Source organism: Molossus molossus, unplaced genomic scaffold (assembly GCF_014108415.1).
Source record: "Molossus molossus isolate mMolMol1 unplaced genomic scaffold, mMolMol1.p scaffold_m16_p_8, whole genome shotgun sequence".
Taxonomy (NCBI): Eukaryota; Metazoa; Chordata; class Mammalia; order Chiroptera; family Molossidae; genus Molossus; species Molossus molossus.
The window spans coordinates 103009685-103028843 of record NW_023425402.1 but is presented as its reverse complement, the minus strand read 5'-3'; the positions used below and the strand labels follow the sequence as shown (position 1 = coordinate 103028843).

Below are 19159 nucleotides of genomic sequence, written 5' to 3'. Positions count from 1 at the left end.
CGAATTCCGTGGTGCGGGGAGCGTAAGCACCCGGCAGAAATGAAACGGGTGCAGATGCCACCGCGTGCCTGAGCCTGCTGGGAGCCTGCCTGCCTCCAGGGGCGCTGTCGCCAGAACACGGTGATTCTGGGAGGGTCTGCGTTCTCCAGGGCGGAACACTGTTTTTCTTGTTTTTACATCATTTACGATACTGCTTAATCTTAAAGAATTTTCTGGTGTATCTAAATTTGTAAAAATTTAAACTGGTGGACCTTTGTTTCTTTAACAGATTTTAGGGTAGAAAACATAAACACTGAATAAGTGTTAGTAGTAAAAAGAAGGAAATAATGAAGAAAGGTATTTGGCTAGAAGTCTATAAGGACACATCCTCCGTTTCCTGGCCCGTATGACATCAAAATTGATCCCCAAGGTTCTTTGCCACATTTCACCCCACAACCCGAGTCAGTCTCCTGAAGTCTTTCTGGCATTGTGCCACAGGACACACTCACCTGCTGTGTTCCCCAGTCTGACCTGAAGTGCGGATATGGGGATCAACCAGCGGAACTTAAAGGGGTCCAAGTCAGCGGAGTTGTGCGCAGGCCGGGGATTCGCGGGCTGGAATAGGAACGTCCAGGAGAGAGTTAAAGCACGTTCTCGCCCAGGAGGGCTCGCGCGCAGTGTGGCCACGGAAGTCCTCCCGCGTGCCAGGGCCTCACAGCGGTGGGGGTGCAGGGGTGAATCAGCTCAGGCATGCGCCCCGTTCTCAGGGGGCTCACAGACTGGGCAGGGGTAGGGCAGGGTCGTGGTTTGGGAGGCAGAGGACTCTAGGTTTCTAAGCAGAAGTGACAACCAAGCCTTCCGCATCTTTACGTGATGTTGGATGGCTTTGCGTAGCCACAGCTTGTTTTTGAGTCAAGGTGTAAGTCATCAAAGACAAACCAAAGACTCTCATGTGTAGGGAGCAAAGGGCCATTTTCAGGGACATGGGAGCTGATGTTCTATGTAGGCCCAGCGTGAGCGTGTGTCTACATCTTATTTTAAAACAATCTTTTGTGGGGAGAATAAATATCTTGAGTATCTGATTTGGTTTTTTACCCTAGGAATAAGTAACATGGGTTAGTGATGCCTGGGTTCTTACCCAGTTCCTCAGTCCAACATTAATAGGAAAACACAGCCATGAAATGGTAGCTTTCATTAAAATGAATTTTTGTCTTACCAATTTCTTTTTCAGTTTGCAGTTTTCCTTATAAACCAATATGACAGCTCTCTTAAAAACTACAGAAAAGAAAAAAGAAACTCTTTCATTATTTTATACAAACTCTTCAAGGTCAAACTAGAGCCGAATGTTTCAGAAGAACAAAGCCCTTCAGACTCATGACACCCCAAGGTCTCACCAGACCAGCACGAGAGCCACTAAGCGGTGCTTCCTTCTGCTCAGATGAGTGATGCAGAAGTACCTGCTTACTCAAAAGCTATTCTCTGATGTAGATCCTGTCATTTAAAAAATGTTTTGTTTTGTTTCCTTGAAGCCTGAGGACACGCGTCTGCCTTCGAGAGAAGACCGTGTACACGCACTGCGCCAGCTCAGGGAGGAGGAGACGCAGTGCGGGGACATCAGAAGTGCCGCAGCCTAGTGACAGCAGGTTTAGAACAGCCTCGGAGCTCTGTTCCAGCCGCGCTTGGAGACAAACGGCGGACAGGGAGCAAGATAATGAGTCTGCAGAGCGATGGAGTTTTAAGTGGTTAAGTCAAAAACTTAATGATTCTACCTCCTTCTGGAAATCGGGAGTGGGCTGGCCTAGTAATTCATCATTATTGCCAACCTCTTACTTTACAGCCTTTGGCATGAAATACTAACCAAACACTGTGAGCTCAAGGTCCTTTCTGGCTTTTCCTAGCGACAGAAATGGATTCAGCCAGGAAACGGTGGAGTGCATCAGAAGCTCCCCCATCGAAAGTTCTGTTACCTAGAAAACAGGAGGGAAGGTGTGGGAACTGCAGCAGTGTTGCATGTTGGAGGGACTCACATATGTACAGCCCCTGCTGACACGCAAGTGTCCCGCGTCATCGTTAAGGGCCTTAAACAGTGGACGTTCTGAAAATGTGAGCTGAGCATCAAGCCGTTTGCCTTCACATCTGTTATTTTTCATTTTTCTTCAGTGCACATCCTCCACGTGGGTGAGACGTGCCCCTCGACCACAGCATCAGTTCCACGGCAGAGGCAAGGTCCGCCCAGGGCACCTCTGTCACGTGTCCCCAGGAGCTAGGAGTTATCATCGCAACCCTTAAACCACACGGGGGCTCTGAGTGCCAGCACTGAAACCGGCTGTCGTCAAAAAATTCAACTCCAGCTGTTTTCTGGTCTTGCCTTTTTCTACTTAAACTACATTGCTTCTTATAGGAAGATTAGAAAAGCTCACGAGTCTAAATATAGGAATCAGCTGGGAAAAAGTAGAGAAATTGTCAAATTCCACGTAAACTACTTTTCTAGGGAAGGAGGCAGCCACCAAGAGTTCATGCTGAAACAGAAGAGAAATGAAAGAGCAAGCACGAGGTGCTCCCCACACCGGTTCAGCCCCTGGGATGTTCTCACTCATGCCCCACGGGAAAGGAAGAGCTAAGAGCTCAGTGACCTTTCGGGTTTTCTTTTGCAGCATGAACATGACATAAGGTGACATTTTTAAACCAAGATACTGAATTGGTTACATTTATACCGAGGCTGGCTTATTATGAGCATTAAGATGAAAATGAGAACTGCAGGCCTGTTCTCCAGGAAGGCCCTGACAGGGTGGCCCAGCCTGAAGGTCAGCACAGGCCCCGTGAGCACGAAGCTCTGGCGACGCAGAACTCCCCGTGCCCCACCTCCTTCTCAGTTCCGCTCTGCTCTGCCACGAGCTGGTCGAACACGGTCCCGTAGTCCTCGTAGATCTTCTGCATCTCATTGATGTGGCTTGCTACTTTCTCCATCGCCTTCAGAGCTTCTGCAAAACATGCAATTGTATTTATCTCACAACTTTTGTCTTCAGTCCTATCCAACAGCAGGAAGGAAGAAACTCGGGATTCAAACGGGGTTCAAGACCAGTTCTCAACAGCACTATTGGGGTTTGACCCAAACAGCCTGTTATAACCTAGCCATTATAATGAAGAATAGAATTATCTTCCAATTCTGTTCCAGTCCCAAATTCGATTCTATTCTCAAATTCTCTTTGAAATGAGGCAGGAAGTAAAAAAGTAAGGAAGCAAAAAGTAGCGCTAACCGACCATTTCTTTATTGAGCACTTTCTATGTGCCATGTGGTAGGACAGGTAATGGGTGTGAATCATCTCCGTTAACCCCACGGTAACTTCTGACTCGAGGAACAGTGATCAGCCCCATTTTTCAGAGGAGAAAGCTGAGGTGCAGGGGGAAAGGACTGCCGGACCTCCACTGAGAGATGGGGGGTGGCCGGCCCTGCACCGCGGCTGACCACAGGGCTCCGCTGTTCATGTCTCTCCTCTGGACCAGGTACGGCAGCTGTGAGCCATAACAGTTTTAACAAGAACTCACAGATGTCTCTGTCCGCGCGTAATTGCCAGACAAATTGTTTGCATTTGTGCCTGGTGTTTGTCATTTTTTACAGGGGCCTGTGAGGGACAAGATGATTTTGTCCAAGTTCAAAACCAGAATGTCGAGTCACCTCATACTCTGCTCTCCTGACTCAGCATTTTGACCCAGTGTCGGGGGAGCTCTGGAAGGCAGGACTTGTAACAACCCTTTTAAAGATCATGATGCAAAATGCACTTGACTACAACCCAGTATTTGGAACACTGATCATAATCTGTACCATTTACTTGCATAATTTAACTTTTATACCAAAAATATTTTGTTCTTGTTACTTAGGACATAAAAGTATGCTTGCCATAGTAAAAGAGCCCATTTAATTCACACTCATCAGTGTTACTTGGCAATCGTAACATTTATCAAGGTTTTCAGTCTCCAAGCGTTTTATTACATGGAGCTTAACAGCACCTCCTCGTTTTGACATGTGGGGAACAGTCACTATCCCCTCTAATCCAGCACAGCCTCTTTCGGGGGTACTCTGCTTGCTCTCAGACTGGGGGCTCTGTGTGCTGGACAGAGTGTGTCTTAGGCCGATGATCTCCGAGGTGACGAGAAGACGCATCAACATGCGCTTTAAAGCACAATCTGGCATGAGGGTGTTTCCTGAGTCGGGTTCTGCTCGGAGATTTCCACCAGGTGGAGCCGCACCCAACACATTCCATCAGCAGCACACTGCAGCCAACGCCACAAACGGCAGGGGTGGAAAGTAGGCCTGGTCTCGGTTCTCAGCTGTTTGCGGCCCACGTGGCCTGAGTGAACCTGTTTCACATCACGGGGCTTCAACTGCCTTCTCCTCCAGGTGGGCGGGGCCCCTCCAAGGAGGTCATTGTTGCCCAGTATTTTGCCCATCTGAAGGGATGGCCATCTAACTTTTTCCACCTATTAAAATGATAACTAAGATGAATAACCGTAGTGCTGAGAAATGTTTTAGAACATGCAGGGGGCGCGTCCGCTCGGCCGTCCCGTTGGAGGCGTGCCTCCGTGTCCTTACCTGTCAGGTGGTAGTGCTCCTCGCTGTCGTGGTCCGTCAGGGACACCAGCTCCCTGAGCAGCAGGGGGTACTTGAGCACTCTCTGCACGGGCTTGATGAGGTAGGACTCCAGCGTGGACGAGTGCTGCTTGGTGGGGTTCCGGGCACCCAGGAAAGCCTTGAAGGCGTTGTCAGTTTTGGCTACAAGCACATGGACACAAGACCCTTAGAGGAGCACAGCGGGATGAACTCACTTCTACTTCATTTCGTTTTTAGTGGAGTTAGAGATCATCCACGTCTACAGTCCTCTAACGCCAGTCTTAATAAAACCCCAGTGCACCCAAACCACGGGGGCCAAGCTGGCCGCCTGGATTCCGCATCAGTGTGACATTCCCGGGCGAAGGGGGCTGACGAGCTACCAGAATAGCACAGGCACACATCGGAGAACAGCGACCCCTGGGAGAGAGTGTCACAGGCACCTAAAACGTGAGTTCAAACAATCCCAAAGCCACACCACCATGTTATCCAGATCTTATACCATGCCCCCAAAAAGATGCATACAGCAAATAAACCAGTATTTTTTCCACTGTCACAGCAAACTGTTCCTTATTCTATACATTTACGGGCTATTCGTAAAGCAGTATCTTTTTTTTTTCCTTTAAAATAAGTTGACAGGCACTGTAGCCGGCACCTCCCCAGCTCCAAGCAATCTAAACCTTCACCAGATGTAACACGGGGCCGCCTCTGGGCAGTGAGACCGCCTCTGTCCCCGTCCGATGGCCGGAAGGCCGCACCCAGGAGTCGCAGCCTTAGTTTTGAGGGCACCAGTGGACACATCAACGGCTGCTGTGGATCCCACCTGCGGGCACTGGGTGACCAGCTGTTTGGAATTCGGCCGATTTGCATGAAGATACACCCTTCCGTGGGGTTTCGTTACAAAGGCAAAATCTACACTTCTAGCAGATGCAGTACCATTTGGACTGTGACTGTCAGACAAAGTGGATGGGGAGATGGCCCTTTTCTCTCATGGCGCAGCAGGCACTGAGCAAACCACGGGAACGTGGGAGGAGACCCGCGGAGCCGGACCCGTCTGGAGAAACAGAGCAGACAGCCGGGGGGGGGGGGGGGGGGGCGGGCCGGGCAGCGTGAGGCACGCCGGGCTCCCTCGTGGAACCTGAGCTGCTCTCGGCGCTGTGACTTCCGGCTTTACACCGAGCGGCGGGACCGAGTCAGTGCAGCTGGCTAGACACTGTCAGAGTCGGGATAAACCATCCCGTCCAAGCAGACTGCCCCCGGGGCCTCTGACGATGCCGTTAAGAAGCATTTGGAGACAGAGAGAAGAGGCGGCTTGGATTTAGCTCGGCTGCTCCTACTCTGTTGACACAACTAGAAAGTTCAGGGAGAGAACCCTCCTCAAACATACGCCACTGTCATGGACCAGAGCTCTGGTTCGCTGGCTGCTAGAGAGGCAGCAAATCGTAACGGGCCACAGGAGGCCATCCTTAATGCTGAAGACGGCGTTCAGGCCCTGGGGTCACTTATATGACATCACAGTTCCAGCTTATTTCCAAGTACACTTGAGAGAGTACAGGCACCTGGCGACCTGTCCTGCAGACAATTCGGAATAACCTGAATAGGGTTACATGTGTTCTCATAAGCGGAGGGCTCCTGGGACCGGCAGTGGTCTGGTGTTCTCCTTGCGCACTGGGTCGCTGCTGCGTGTAGCCTTGAGCATCAAGTCCTGCGCCCGCATCACTGATGCTTCCTCCACTTTTCTCTGCCGCCAGCAATGAGAATTCCAAAGAATGGGGTAGGAAAGCATCTGAGAGAGACGTCGGAGAATTCCAGTCTCACACCGAGAGGTCTGCAGCCAACTAAACGAAGCCTTCGGTGACCGACTAGCCTCAGCGCAGCATCCCGGTCCAGGGCGTGACAGGAACAGACTGAGCTTCAAGGGGATGCTACAGCGATGCAGCGCGAAGACTCCCTCCAACACGTCCACACCCGAAGGAGGTCACTGCTGCCATCCACCTCTGAACACACGTTCCAGGCTGGACTGACCGGCCGGCTCACTGCCGAGTGCCCAAGTGGGTCGTGTGCCCACACACTGACCCACAGCGATTCAGAGCCTAAAGCTCAGGCATCTCAGCTCCACAGAGGGAAGTCTGCAGTTGGCTGAAGGTCTGCTTGGACTTAAAAAAATAAAAGTCTTGCCCTGGCCAGTTTGGCTCAGCGGTTAGAGCACTGGCCCGTGGATCAAAGAGTCGCGGGTTTGATTCCGGTCAAGGGCACGTATCTCGGTTGCAGTTCGGTCCCCAGCCCTGGTGGGGGTTGTGCGGGAGGCAGCCAGTCGATGTCTCTCACATCGACGTTTCTCTCTCTCCATCCCTCCCTCCCACTCTGTCTGAAAATAAATGGAAAAATATCCTCGAGTGAGGATTAAAAAATAATAATAAAAGTCTTCCCTCGAAGCCGGTAAAATCAAGTGCGATGATGAAAATGTGGAGAAGTGCTTCAGGAACAGGATGTGAGCTGTAACAAAGATGAGTTTTTCCCAGTTCTACCAAAGAGGCTTTAATTTTAGTTAACTCACTTCTTGGGAGCTTGATAGTAGTATTTTGCAGTGATTTCTCGAGCTTAGAATAAGGTTAATAAGAAAGAAAAAAGGGTGTATGTTTTCTAACCCCATCCAGGGGCTGATAGTTCTACGTGTTTAGATCAAGGGACTCGGGGAAAGAACCCAGATGTAATTTGACGGCAGAGTGGCTGGTGGCAAAGCGTCCTCTCTGCTCTCTGGGTCACATTTACTGTGACCAACAGGCTGGAGTCAGAAACTCTCCCTTCAAGTCTTCACTTTCAAGGTCAAGAGTGGAACATGATCCATTACAATTGCACCAATTCCTACCTGTTAGGTACAATTTATTATCTGTTAAACATTACAAATACAAAATAATGTCCAGCCGGTGTGGCTCAGTGGTTGAGCGTCGACCCATGCACCAAGAGGTCGCCGGTTCGATTCCCGGTCAGGGCACATGTCCCGGTTGTGGGCCAAATCCCCAGTGAGGGGACATGCAGGAGGCAGCCAGTCGATGTTCTCTCTCATCGATGTTTCTCTCTCTCTCTCCCCCTCTCCCTTCCTCTCTCTCTAAAATCATAAAGGGAAAAGAATACAATAGCACAGCATCACAAGTTAGGAGCCACTTACCTCGCTCGAGGACCTTCTGGACCTTAATGTGATTAGCGCAGAATCCGCTGTACAGTTTGAAATGGTCAGCATAATACAGGAAAGAGCCTCCCAGGGAAAACAGCAACTTCTAGAAAGGGAGGGAGAAGTCACGTCAGACATGGGTGTGTCAGCGTCCGCTGGCTCTGCTGCGACAGTCCAGTGCTTGGTGTCCCCGGGGCCCTTGTCTTTCAGACCCCAGAGCATCAACGCCTGGAGAGGTCGCCAACTAAAATGAGCCCCGGCCGCCCCAGGAGCACAGCAGACGCAGAACAGCCCGGGCGCTCCCCTCGCATCTGGAGTTTGAGTGAAAACGTCCTGGCGGAGGAGCCTGCTGCCCCGAGTGCAATCAGAGGACAAGAAAACGTCTGTAAAAACTCCTCGGACAAAGTGGGATGTCAGTGAGCCGAGAGGCTGGGTAAGGAAGCCGACTCTGCTTTACTTGGGGTGCATGATGCCCGTCCTTGCAGGGCTCCGTGCCAGCCCCTGGGGCTCACGTGGGAGACCGGGCTCCCAAGGAGAGAAGCTCAGAACAATGGACCCATCTCGTTATCCCAGGGTCACGTGACCATGCAGGTGACGAATCACCCTTCAGTGGACGAGGAAAAGCACAGAACCCAGGCACCTGCCACAGAAATCGTGCCATGCAGACCCCATCCTCTGAGCACGACTCGGACAAAAATGGACCCCGTTCTTACCCCTGCCCAAGGGGAACAGGGCGGCCGGCGCACTAAATGTACCCTGTCAGTCGTCCGGGGACAGCACATTCTTTCTCAGGGGAGCCGTCTCTGCCGTGCCCGCCACTGCTTGCTGTGAAGATCAGGTTAAAGCACTTACTCTGAACTGCGAGGGGGTTTCCAGTGTGTTAAAGTCAGATGACGCTGAGATCCCGTCCTCCAGAGTCTCCAGAAACACCTTTTGAAATTCAAGCATCTCTGGCAAGCTTCCAAAAAGGGACTCCATCTAAGTGAAGGTCGGGTTTGGAGAGAGGGTGTTAGCAGCAGAGATGCAGACAGCACTCTGATAAATCACGAGTCCTGCCCCAGGGAGCAGAGGGAAGTCAGTCCTTGAAAGAAGACAGCCTGTTCACTAGGGGGCGCACCTGCTACAGAGCGAATCTACAGCGCTGGCCCCCATAATTCCCAAATAACTTCCTAAGTGGAGGTAAAATTTTCAGAATTCAAAATCAGGGGGGAAGGGAAAGTCAGTAGAAAGGAACTAAGTCCTGCGATTTACCCTTAAAATGTCATGTGTGAAAAAGTGTGTGTTGGTCACGCCTTCTCTACAACAAGGGTGCAAATGCCTGCCTCTGTGAACCATACCCCTTCCGCCTGGGTCTCTCTGAAGACACGCAAGGCTTGGATGTTGGGGACCAGTAGACACATCTCCTAGGAGGTCCACTAAAGGTCATGCAGAGACTGAGCTGTGGGGTCAAGGACAGAGGGAAGGTGACTTTACCTCATCTTGGGTAAGAAAGGTCTCATTTTGCAGCGGCTCCAAGTATAATTCAAAGAGGCAGCTCAGATCCTAAAAGACAGAAGGAGACTCTTGAACAAGTTTCTAAAATACTCAGGTTCCCAGCTGCCCGGCCGCAGCTCCAGACTCGCATTAGGACGACGAAGTCGGCATCTCACTGAAATTCTCGACCCCAGACGGGGTCTGGCCACTCCCTGGGCTCAGAGGGTAAAACCACAGCGCACTCAGGGGCTGGACGGCAGTTCTCTCGGTCACCTGCCCTGCTTCGGTCAACGCCTGGCTGGCAGAACCAGGATCTCCGTGTCCCTACAGGGGAGCACGCGTCTCGTCTCCCTGCAGAGAAGATGGGCGCCGGCCGGGCACCTGGGTCATCTGTGACCTCGTCCTCCCCCCCAGGGAGCAGTGTCAACTCCAGCGTGGAGCTGGAGGGACGGGACTAGATCCGGGCAGCTCTTCCCCTTTGGGGTGGAAGCATGAGCAGAATTTCAAACTCCCATATTCAAATGCAAGGGGGAAGAGCCAAATATTAGCCATCAGAGTTTACAATGGAGGCCAGATTCCAGTGCCCGGTGAATTGGTCCCAGGAGTGTACAATAGCGGGAGCTGACTGCATTGACCAAACCCTTTAAATAAAGAGTATTTGTATCTAACAGTCTGAAGCCAAGACCGGGATGTAACTTCATGTAGAAATGATTTCTTTTTCTTGTTTCATTTATTCAGAAGAATTCTGAATCCTAAAATAGTGGGAGTCGCTGACCACAAAGTCGGCCACTCTGCCTCCCTCGTTTTCGGTGGAGAAACCTGGAGTTCTGTCCAGCCTGAAGCCTCCCGAGCCTTGTCGCATTCCCGAGAGCAAGGGAGCAGCCCCGGGACAGAACCCTCTGGCCTTCCCTGCTCTCCCGGCCTCAGCAGCCGCTTCAGAGCCGGGAGGCGTGAGACGCGACTGAATCACAGCTCACACACACGTTGAAACTTCCAAGTCGCATGCAGAGAACCAGGTTAGATGAAAGAACAAGTAAAACTGTTAAATGTCAGCAACAGAAAGAAATGGAAACATGACAGTGATGTGCACGTGAATCATGAGAGACAGCGGGTGCTGGTCATTCCGTCAGTGACAGGCTGTCGTCCTTCCTCGCGCCAGCGGATGCTGCCCAGGGGACTTACACACTGAGCAGGTCTGTGCTGACCTGCAGGGGCCCAAGAGCTGCGACACCCGGGGTCCTAAGAAGACAGAGTGCAGGTTTCTTGCAGAGAGAAGGGTCCTCTCTGTCCGCTTCGCCCATAACGTCCATGTCTAGTCCCCCAGCAGCATGAGGAAGCGCCCCTCCCAGGGCTGTGGGCCCAATAGTGAAACGCGACAACACAGGGCCTTGGGCTCTGCGGTGAGAGCTCCCGACCATCTTCCAGATGCGAGGGTTCTGCGGCCTCCAACACCTGCGGTGCTCGGAGCTGCCTGGGAACGGCCATCGCGGTGCCGGGGCGTCCGGAACCCCGACCTCCCTGGATTTCCCCTCGTCTCAGATGCGGGACAAGACGTAATGGGAAGCGGGGAGAAAGGTGGCAGCCACGCGTGTGCGCACGCCCCGTCTCGGAGTCCAGAGGAGGGGGCTGGGGGACCCCCGGGCCTGCCCGCCCTGCCGCCCTGTGCCATGCTGCCCCCAGCAATCGGCCAACCGCGTGAGCTCAAGGAAGCTCCGAAGCTTCAGCAAGTCCTTCAAGCAGAGGACTGTCTTCACGTCCCGTGTTCTTCGTAGTGTTTTTCAAACCCTAACTGGGAGCTTCCGAGGCAAATGAGTGAATTCTCTGGGCTCTAACGATGCTCGGCAACCCTCCCTGGGCTCGTGGGGGACGCCCCCGCGATGACAGGCACCAGTGGTGGGAGCTGGCCCGCGTCGGGCCGTCTCGGCAGTCCTTGTGAACAGGTGCAGCCTCGTCCCTGCCACCTAAAGTCATCGCCGTCTACTCCACCAGCACAGCCTGCCTGCCACTGATCGCAGGAGGCAGCGGGAACATCTGTTTCCATAGTGAACGCTACCCTGGTAACACGGGAGGCTGGAATCTAAATCTTTCCCGAGTCCTCTCAGCCCCGCCACCTCTCGCCCTCCCCCGCCCCTCCCCTGCCCGTCTGCAGCAATCGCCTCTTCAAGGGCAGGCGCCTCCTTGTGCACAGGGGTCCCAGCAGGGGACCTGGGGACCCTGCCACCTTGCAGACAGGAGGAGGGGAGAGTGCACCTTCCTTTACCTTCACGTAGGACTTCTCCGTGTCCACCAGCTCCTGGATGACTTTCCGGAGGCGATCTGCGTCGGACAGGTGGCGGGCCAGCGGCCGCGGAGGCGGGTCCGGGCTCTCCCTCGGTCCCTCCATGCTGTGGGTCTGGGTGTCGTTAAAACTCCTACACAGCTCAGTGATCTGTTCAGCACTCTGCGAGGGGACAAGAGGTGGGAAGCAATGAACAGGACGCGGTCCATTATCACCCACTGCCCTCCATGGACACCGTGTCCCCATCGCTGCCCGCGGGGGAAATATCCAGGGCAAATGGTTTCGTCCACCACGAACCACGGTGACTATCATTTCAGATGCCGGCAGTGACCCTCTGAGCTTACACTCGCTCTGTGTCTACACCCGATGCCTTTTCACTATCACGGGCTGTCAGGTGCTTCTTCAGCACTGAACCTACAGAAGGCACAGGGCTCCCCCTCAGTTAGTGCTGAGGCTGCCCGAAGACCATGGTTCTGCTCACTACGGGCACGACAGGGTAAGCCCCATGTGGTCCACTCTGTCCCCTCAGGGGTCGGCCTGACACAGCTCCATCCCCGAGACAAAACAGCCCCGGGAGACCCAGGAAGGGCTGCACCATAGCAACGTCAGCACGCTCCGGCCACAGGGGACCTGGAGTCCTGCCCTCGCATCTAACCATGTAACCCTGCGCTCTTGCCCAGGGAGCAGAGTTATGAGTGTGAAAGTTGAGCCGTTCTAGATGCTAGAAGTGGGAGTAGAGACAGAGATGCACAGGAAAGGCAAGGCCCCTCCCCTGAAGGGATCAGCGCCCCAGGGGGTGCACAGACAGGGAGCAGGTGACCAGCAAGGCCTGGGGAGTACTGGAGAGGGACAAACAGGCTCTGGGAAGCCTCAGGGAGGAGGGGAGCCCGGAGCTGCTAGTCCTTAGCAGTGAGCAGCCACGGGCCAGACCCAGGGCCTGGAGGGGAAGCGAAGGTTCTCGTAGCAAGTACTGGGAACGGGGTCACACAGATTAGGAGGAAAAAGGAGCAGGGATGTTTGGGGGACTAAAAACCTTCAATGCAAGTTCCCAGTTGGATTCACAGACAGCTTGGCCAAACCTTCTCCAGGAGAACCCACGGGACACTCTTGCCTCAAGCTGGTGGTGTAAAATCTCAGTCTCCGTGGGCTTCCACCGTGCCTGAACTGCCATCAGACCACGTTTAAATGTCGTTCTGTCTTTCTTTCCATTCTACCCAGCCCATCTCGGCAGCTGCCAGTCTGTAAGTGGGTCAAAGGCAAAGCCACACCTTTGTTTGTCATTGCCCCCCCTCCCCGGTGCCCAGCTCAGCAGCTGGTTCACAGTACGTGTTCAGTTCACCTCGGTGGCACTGAGAATATTACTAACAAAGGAGCTGAGTCCCAATGCAAATGACTCATATCCACATACTGTGGCAACTTTCTGTCTATCAACTAAAACTCTCCTCGGTTTAAATGCCTGCATGCCTGATCTCTATCACTCTGTCTAGGGTAAGAAGCTGAACACGTCAAAGCATCTCCTAACATCATTGAATTCATTTTCTTTGCTTGGATATTTCAGAACATTCACAACTCCCACCGTCCCGTTGGTCGCCCTCATGGCCTGGTGCATGCTTGTTATAACCTGACAAACTACAGTGCTCAAAGAACACGTGGGACACGCCTGCCCTCCCTTCTTCTCTCCTTCCTCCACCCCCAACACAGTGCCTTCAACTAATGGAAATACACATCAGCAACAAAACTCAGCCTCGATCTTCTGGGCTAGTCTTTCAAGGCAATTCAGCGGGTACCAGTTGAGGGTCTGCTGGGTCTCCAAGGAAGGAGCCAGTTTCTGCAGGAGGAGATAAGATTTGCCAAGGTGGCCTGGAAACCACCCCCAGCCTGTGTGGAACAAACGAGAAAGGTCTTACAAGGTAATGAGTGGAAACATCCCTTTGGAGTGGGCTGCCTGAGAAGGCTCCGTGAAGTGGGTTGTAATACGGTCATGGAAAGAGGGTATTCCACAGGAGACCCACAGAATAACCAAAGGTGCCATGGAAGGCAGCCCCCCACCCCCACCCCCCAGTGTCAGCGTGGAGAACTCCTAGGCTGTGTGGCCATTTAAATAGAATTGCTTCTATGTTCATACTAATCTTGGTACAAACGGTCAGACCAACCATAAAACAGGGACTTGGCCTCCAACAAGACCCATAAACACAGAACAGAATTTACTTCTCCAAAAGTTCCAACCACGTGTAAGTACTCATGATTCTCCTTGGATACACGCCTGTCCACTCGGGTTCCTTGACTGAACACAAGCACATTTCCGGCAATGCCTGTCAGACGACGTCCACTCTGGGGAAACTGAAGTCACCAATCACTGCAACTATCAAAATGTCTCATCTTGTCTAAAACCACCAAATCTTATGATTCGTTATTGGAGAAGCTCTAACACCGTTCTCCCGTGCCCTGAAGACCGAATGACAGAGAGCAAAAGCCGGGGAGGGCAGTGTGGCCGGAAGACAGCTGCCTTGTCTTCCTGGACGTGAGCATTCCACAGGAGCACTGGGGCAGGAACACAACGAGCCCCCAAACCTGTCCTCCTCCGCTCATGCACGTCAGTCCTGGCCACACGCTGTCTTTGTTAGGGAGCTTTAAAAAATGCAGATGCCCGGATCAGCTGAATCAGTATCTGGGGTCCCAGAACTGGACATTGTTTTAAGTTTTCTAAATGATGTTCCCATGTAGCCCAAGTGCGAACAACTGGTCTACCCATCAGCACAGCAAACGTTCTGCTTGGGTTTCCCAGGAGAAGTGCTGTCTCCATCCACATCCCCATCCCCGGGATCTGCACTGAGGATGGCCAGGTAAAAGGTGTGTGGACTGAGCTCTTGAGACAGGAGGAAGCAGACGGGACCATACCTGCAACCCTAGTTTTTGGGTCTGGCCCTCTATTAACTGAGCTATAGGGTCCAAGATGATAATATTCAGACTCCGAAACTCACGTATTTGAAATCTCTCTCCTGGTACTTTTGCACCACAATCCCAGACAACATAATTTTGCAATCCTGAAAAACAGTCTCCAGCGCTACAGAATCTATATTAAACTCACATATATTGTATAAAATAAGATCTGACAAAATGCTGCCGGAGTAAATGACAGCTGGTGAGATGGCAGCTTGGCCTCGCTGGGATGTCAAAATTCACACCCAACAGTGCAGTGTTAAAATTTAATGAGCTTTTAAAAATAAAGTATCTTGCCATTTTAGAAGAGCAGAACTCGTTTTATGAACACTTCTGGTAGGACTGACTTAGAAGAGGGAACGTCGGGGGAGAGGTGCGCTTTTCCAGGTACCACAGCGAAGTGCTCTGGAGCGACAGCCTCTTCCTTGCCCTGAGCCAGCCGCTGTTGTCCAGGGACACTGTGAGGACACTTGGGGTCCAAAGGAGGCAGGGCCCCTAGAAGGGTGGTGGTAAATGTGGTTTGAGATGGCGTCTGGGAGACTCGCTGGTTATGTTTCAGGTCCTCCGTTCTTGGTGAAGATAATGAATACAGACCGGCTAAAGGTAGAATTCTGGGTGGATCTGACAAGCTACTTCTAGGAACAGTGACTTTTGGTTGGGATATTTTCACACGTATGTGTGCCGATGGGTGAAAAGCAGACAGGACTCAGAAGTCCCGAGTGCTAGTCCTCCACAGACTCCTGGGCGAGTCTCATCTGAGTCTTGTGTCCTTGCCAAGGAAAGAGCAGCGGCATAGCCCGCCCCATCAGGCTGTCCTCCAGGGACCACCTGGGTCAAGGAGGAATGGGAACGTGCACTTGTTGATACCCCCTCTAGGCCAGCCAGGCGGGAGGTGGTCTCCCAGAACTTGCCAGTGTTTAAGCCCCACCAAGACTAGATGGGGGCAAGGAGGCATCTGCAGGACATTGATGAGACCCTCTAGCTCTCCACAGGGCCAACCACGGCCAGGTATCTGGCAGAACATGGGGCAAAGCCAGCTGCCCCCTTTTCCCCACCACTGCCTCTGCCCACTGCACGGACAGGGCCCCCCTGGTCCAGGAGAACCCAGACACGCTCCAGGTGTCCGGGGTGCAGCCACCGCCTCTGCTCACTGCACAGACAGGTCCCCCCTGGCCCAGGAGAACCCAGACACGCTCCAGGTGTCCGGGGTGCAGTCACCGCCTCTGCTCACTGCACGGACAGGGCTCCCCTGGGCCAGGAGAATCCAGACACGCTCCAGGTGTCCGGGGTGCAGCCACCACCTCTGCTCACTGCACGGACAGGTCCCCCCTGGCCCAGGAGAACCCAGACACGCTCCAGGTATCCGGGGTGCAGCCTCCGCCTCTGCTCACTGCACGGACAGGGCCCCCCTGGCCCAGGGGAATCCAGACACGCTCCAGGTGTCCGGGGTACAGCCACCGCCTTTGCTCACTGCACGGACAGGGCCCCCCTGGCCCAGGAGAATCCAGACACGCTCCAGGTGTCCGGGGTGCAGCCACCGCCTCTGCTCACTGCACGGACAGGGCCCCCCTGGCCCAGGAGAATCCAGACACGCTCCAGGTGTCCGGGGTGCAGCCACCGCCTCTGCTCACTGCACGGACAGGGCCCCCCTGGCCCAGGAGAATCCAGACACGCTCCAGGTATCCGGGGTGCAGCCACCGCCTCTGCTCACTGCACGGACAGGGCCCCCCTGGCCCAGGAGAATCCAGACACGCTCCAGGTGTCCGGGGTGCAGCCACTGCCTCTGCTCACTGCACGGACAGGGCCCCCCTGGCCCAGGAGAACCCAGACACGCTCCAGGTGTCCGGGGTGCAGCCACTGCCTCTGCTCACTGCACGGACAGGGCCCCCCTGGCCCAGGAGAACCCAGACACGCTCCAGGTGTCCGGGGTGCAGCCACCCGCCTCTGAGGCGCCTCAGCTCAGAGAGGCAAGCGTGGCTGCGCTCGGCCTCGGGCAGCTCTGCCTTCTACTGGGCTGCCCGCCGCCCTCACCCCCAACGCTGCTCCGAGGCGACGGACAGCAGTGCACGGGCATGAGTGAGGCCTGGCCACCTGACGGTGTGCTTGCGCCTCCGACTGGTGTTTTCCAGCTTGTAGTGAACAGACCTGAGAACCCTGGGTTCACCGTGGGCCTCCCCTTGTAGGAGAGCACAAAACAAAGGATTTAAATAAAAACAGTTTTCCCTAAAACTATGCCATATGGAAAAGGGGATCCCGGCTTGAAAATGATTTGATCGTTATCGGTGAGGAGCATCTCCTCCAGGGCCTCTGGATTAAGAGTTGGTGCTCTGCCCTGGCCGGTTTGGCTCAGCGGTTAGAGCATCGGCCTGCGGACCAGAGAGTCCAGGGTTCGGTTCCCGCTAAGGGCACGTACCTCGGTTGCAGTTTGTCCCCGGCCCCGGTTGGGGTCGTGCCGGGGCAACCACTCGATGTGTCTCTCTCACATCGATGTTTCTCTCTCTCTCTGTTCCTCCCTCCCCCCTCCCGCTCTGTCTGAAGATACATGCAAAAATGTCCTCGGGTGAGGATAAAAAAAGAGTTGGTGTTCTTACAACAATTAAAAAAAAAAAAAAAGAGCTGTGTGGAGTGATGGAATGTGTCAATGAGCTTATTGTGGTAAATGTTTCATGAAGTAAACACCCATCGGGCGGCTGCCACCTTCGGGCGCGCGCCTTACAGGGTGCAAGGTGAGCGGCCGCGGCGACATGGCTGGCGGCGGCCTCGCCGAGCCCCGCCTTTCCATGACCCCACGCAAGAGGGAAGCTCCCCCCAAGGGCCTCAGCACATGCTTTGCTCTAAACGGCTACTTCTTCCAAGCCAGGAGGTTTGAGCACAGGCCCTGGAGCTACAACCTAGCGTGAGACCGCCTGGCTGCGTGGTCTTGCCTGACCCTCCCTGACTCCGTGTGCTCACCTGTAAAGCAGGGGTCGTGCCTACAGGGGCCGAGGGGGGCCAGTGAGGTGAGCCGTGAGCAGACTCAGCGCCAGGCGCGGTCAAGGCCGGGGCTGGGTGACAGTTATCCTCTGCACAGGGAGTCTAGTTCTCCAACTTTTTTTTTTTTAATCCTCACCCGAGGACATTTTTGCATGTATCTTCAGATGGAGCGGGGAGGAAGAGAGAGAGAGAAACATCGATGTGAGAGAGACACATCGAGTGGCTGCCACCCACACGACCCCAACCGGGGACGGGGACAAACTGCAACCCAGGTACGTGCCCTTAGCAGGAACCGAACCCAGGTCTCTCTGGTCCGTGGGCCTACGCTCCAACTGCTCAGCCAAACTGGCCAGGGCTAGTTTTCAACTTCTGTCATTTTCAGAAGTGTAGAATAAATTTCCTCTGAGTTCCCTGAAGGAAAGGCCAGAAAAATCAGATTTCGTTTATTCAGCAGTGCTGTGACTCAGCACCTCCTCTGGGCCGGGCTCTACGTGCTGGGAGAAGAAAGGACGGGATCCCGACAGCACACAAACTCTGGGCCAGGCTCTACGTGCTGGGAGAAGAAAGGACGGGGATCCCGACAGCACACAAACTCAACGAGGAGCTGGAGCAGAGCAGAGAGGCGACGAGGGCAGAGGACACACAGCGGAGCACACAGCATCTCAGACGTGTAAGGGCTCCAGGGAAAACAAAATGGGGGGGCACATGGGGGGCCAGCAGGGTGGGGTGCGGCTGAATGGGGGACAGAGGAGAAGGTGCCGTCTGTGGAAGGCCCAAGAGGGACAGGCAGTGGCCACGGGGACGTCAAGCGGGAGGCCAGCCTTTGAGAAGGCAGAGTCACTGGTGTGGCCGGCGTGTGCCGAGCAGTACACACTCAGTGTGCGGGCGGCACATCCTGAGGAGGCAGACAGAGCTGTGTCCGGAGGGAGGGATGTGGCTCTGTGTCTGCAGACCCCAGGCCCCTCCACAGAGAGGAAACAGGTGATCCGGAGCCAGCGTGAAACGGGCCTGCTGCTGCCTGCCTTCTGCTCGGCGTCTTTATTTAACGCGAGTCTGCTCAGGATTCAGGAATGAGTAAGACACGCTCTCTCTGCCAAAGATGTGTCAACGGCTAGGACAGCGTTCTCCAAATCCAGGCTCTCTTCCCCATAGAACACCGGGTGTCTCAGTGTCCCTCTTGGGTCATTTACACAGAACAGCTCACCCCGTCTAACGTACCCTGTGCCAGGTACTGCATTTTCTCTTTCCCACTTTTCACGCAGAAAAAAAGAGACAGCTTCCTCCTCAGGTACAGTTAAACCTGCTCATCGAGGAAGACGGGCGTGGGCCGGAACCTGCCCTTGATTCTCAATGCAAAACCACGCCACCCCTGGAAGAAAAGAAACTTCTCCGATCCCAACTGACACAGGTGAGTTAAGGATGGATCATGAGAGCAGGGGTCAAGCAAACTACAACCCTCTGGCCAAAGCCAGGCTGCCATCTCTGTTGCAGATAAAGTTTTATTAGCACTCAGCTGTGCTCACTCAGCTGCTGACTGTCCACGGCTGCCACTCACTGAGATGCAGGGCTGAGTGGCTGCCAGAGCCTCACACATTCCCTGTCCAGCCCTTTACAGGAAAAGTGTGCCAACCCCTGATAGAAAGAGGTGAGCCCAGAACACAGAAGATTCTTTTGTAATTTAAGTCTGAATTGCAACTCAAAATCTATACCACCTTATTCTGAAAATTTTCAGTGAGTC

The 19159-nt window shown here is 53.8% G+C and overlaps 1 protein-coding gene across 1 annotated transcript in view; it reads right to left on the bottom strand.

Moving 5' to 3' along the window:
- TIAM2 (TIAM Rac1 associated GEF 2) overlaps window positions 1-19159 on the bottom strand; it is a 28293-nt gene that overhangs the window by 3133 nt on the left and 6001 nt on the right. Inside the window, exons 2-10 of the mRNA XM_036247784.1 lie at window positions 11491-11670; window positions 9231-9299; window positions 8610-8735; window positions 7755-7863; window positions 4571-4750; window positions 2842-2960; window positions 1838-1946; window positions 1196-1254; window positions 489-594 (exon numbers count right to left, since the gene is read on the bottom strand). Of these exons, the coding sequence (XP_036103677.1) occupies window positions 489-594; window positions 1196-1254; window positions 1838-1946; window positions 2842-2960; window positions 4571-4750; window positions 7755-7863; window positions 8610-8735; window positions 9231-9299; window positions 11491-11670 (1057 nt within the window). The remainder of the gene's footprint in view (window positions 1-488; window positions 595-1195; window positions 1255-1837; window positions 1947-2841; window positions 2961-4570; window positions 4751-7754; window positions 7864-8609; window positions 8736-9230; window positions 9300-11490; window positions 11671-19159) is intronic.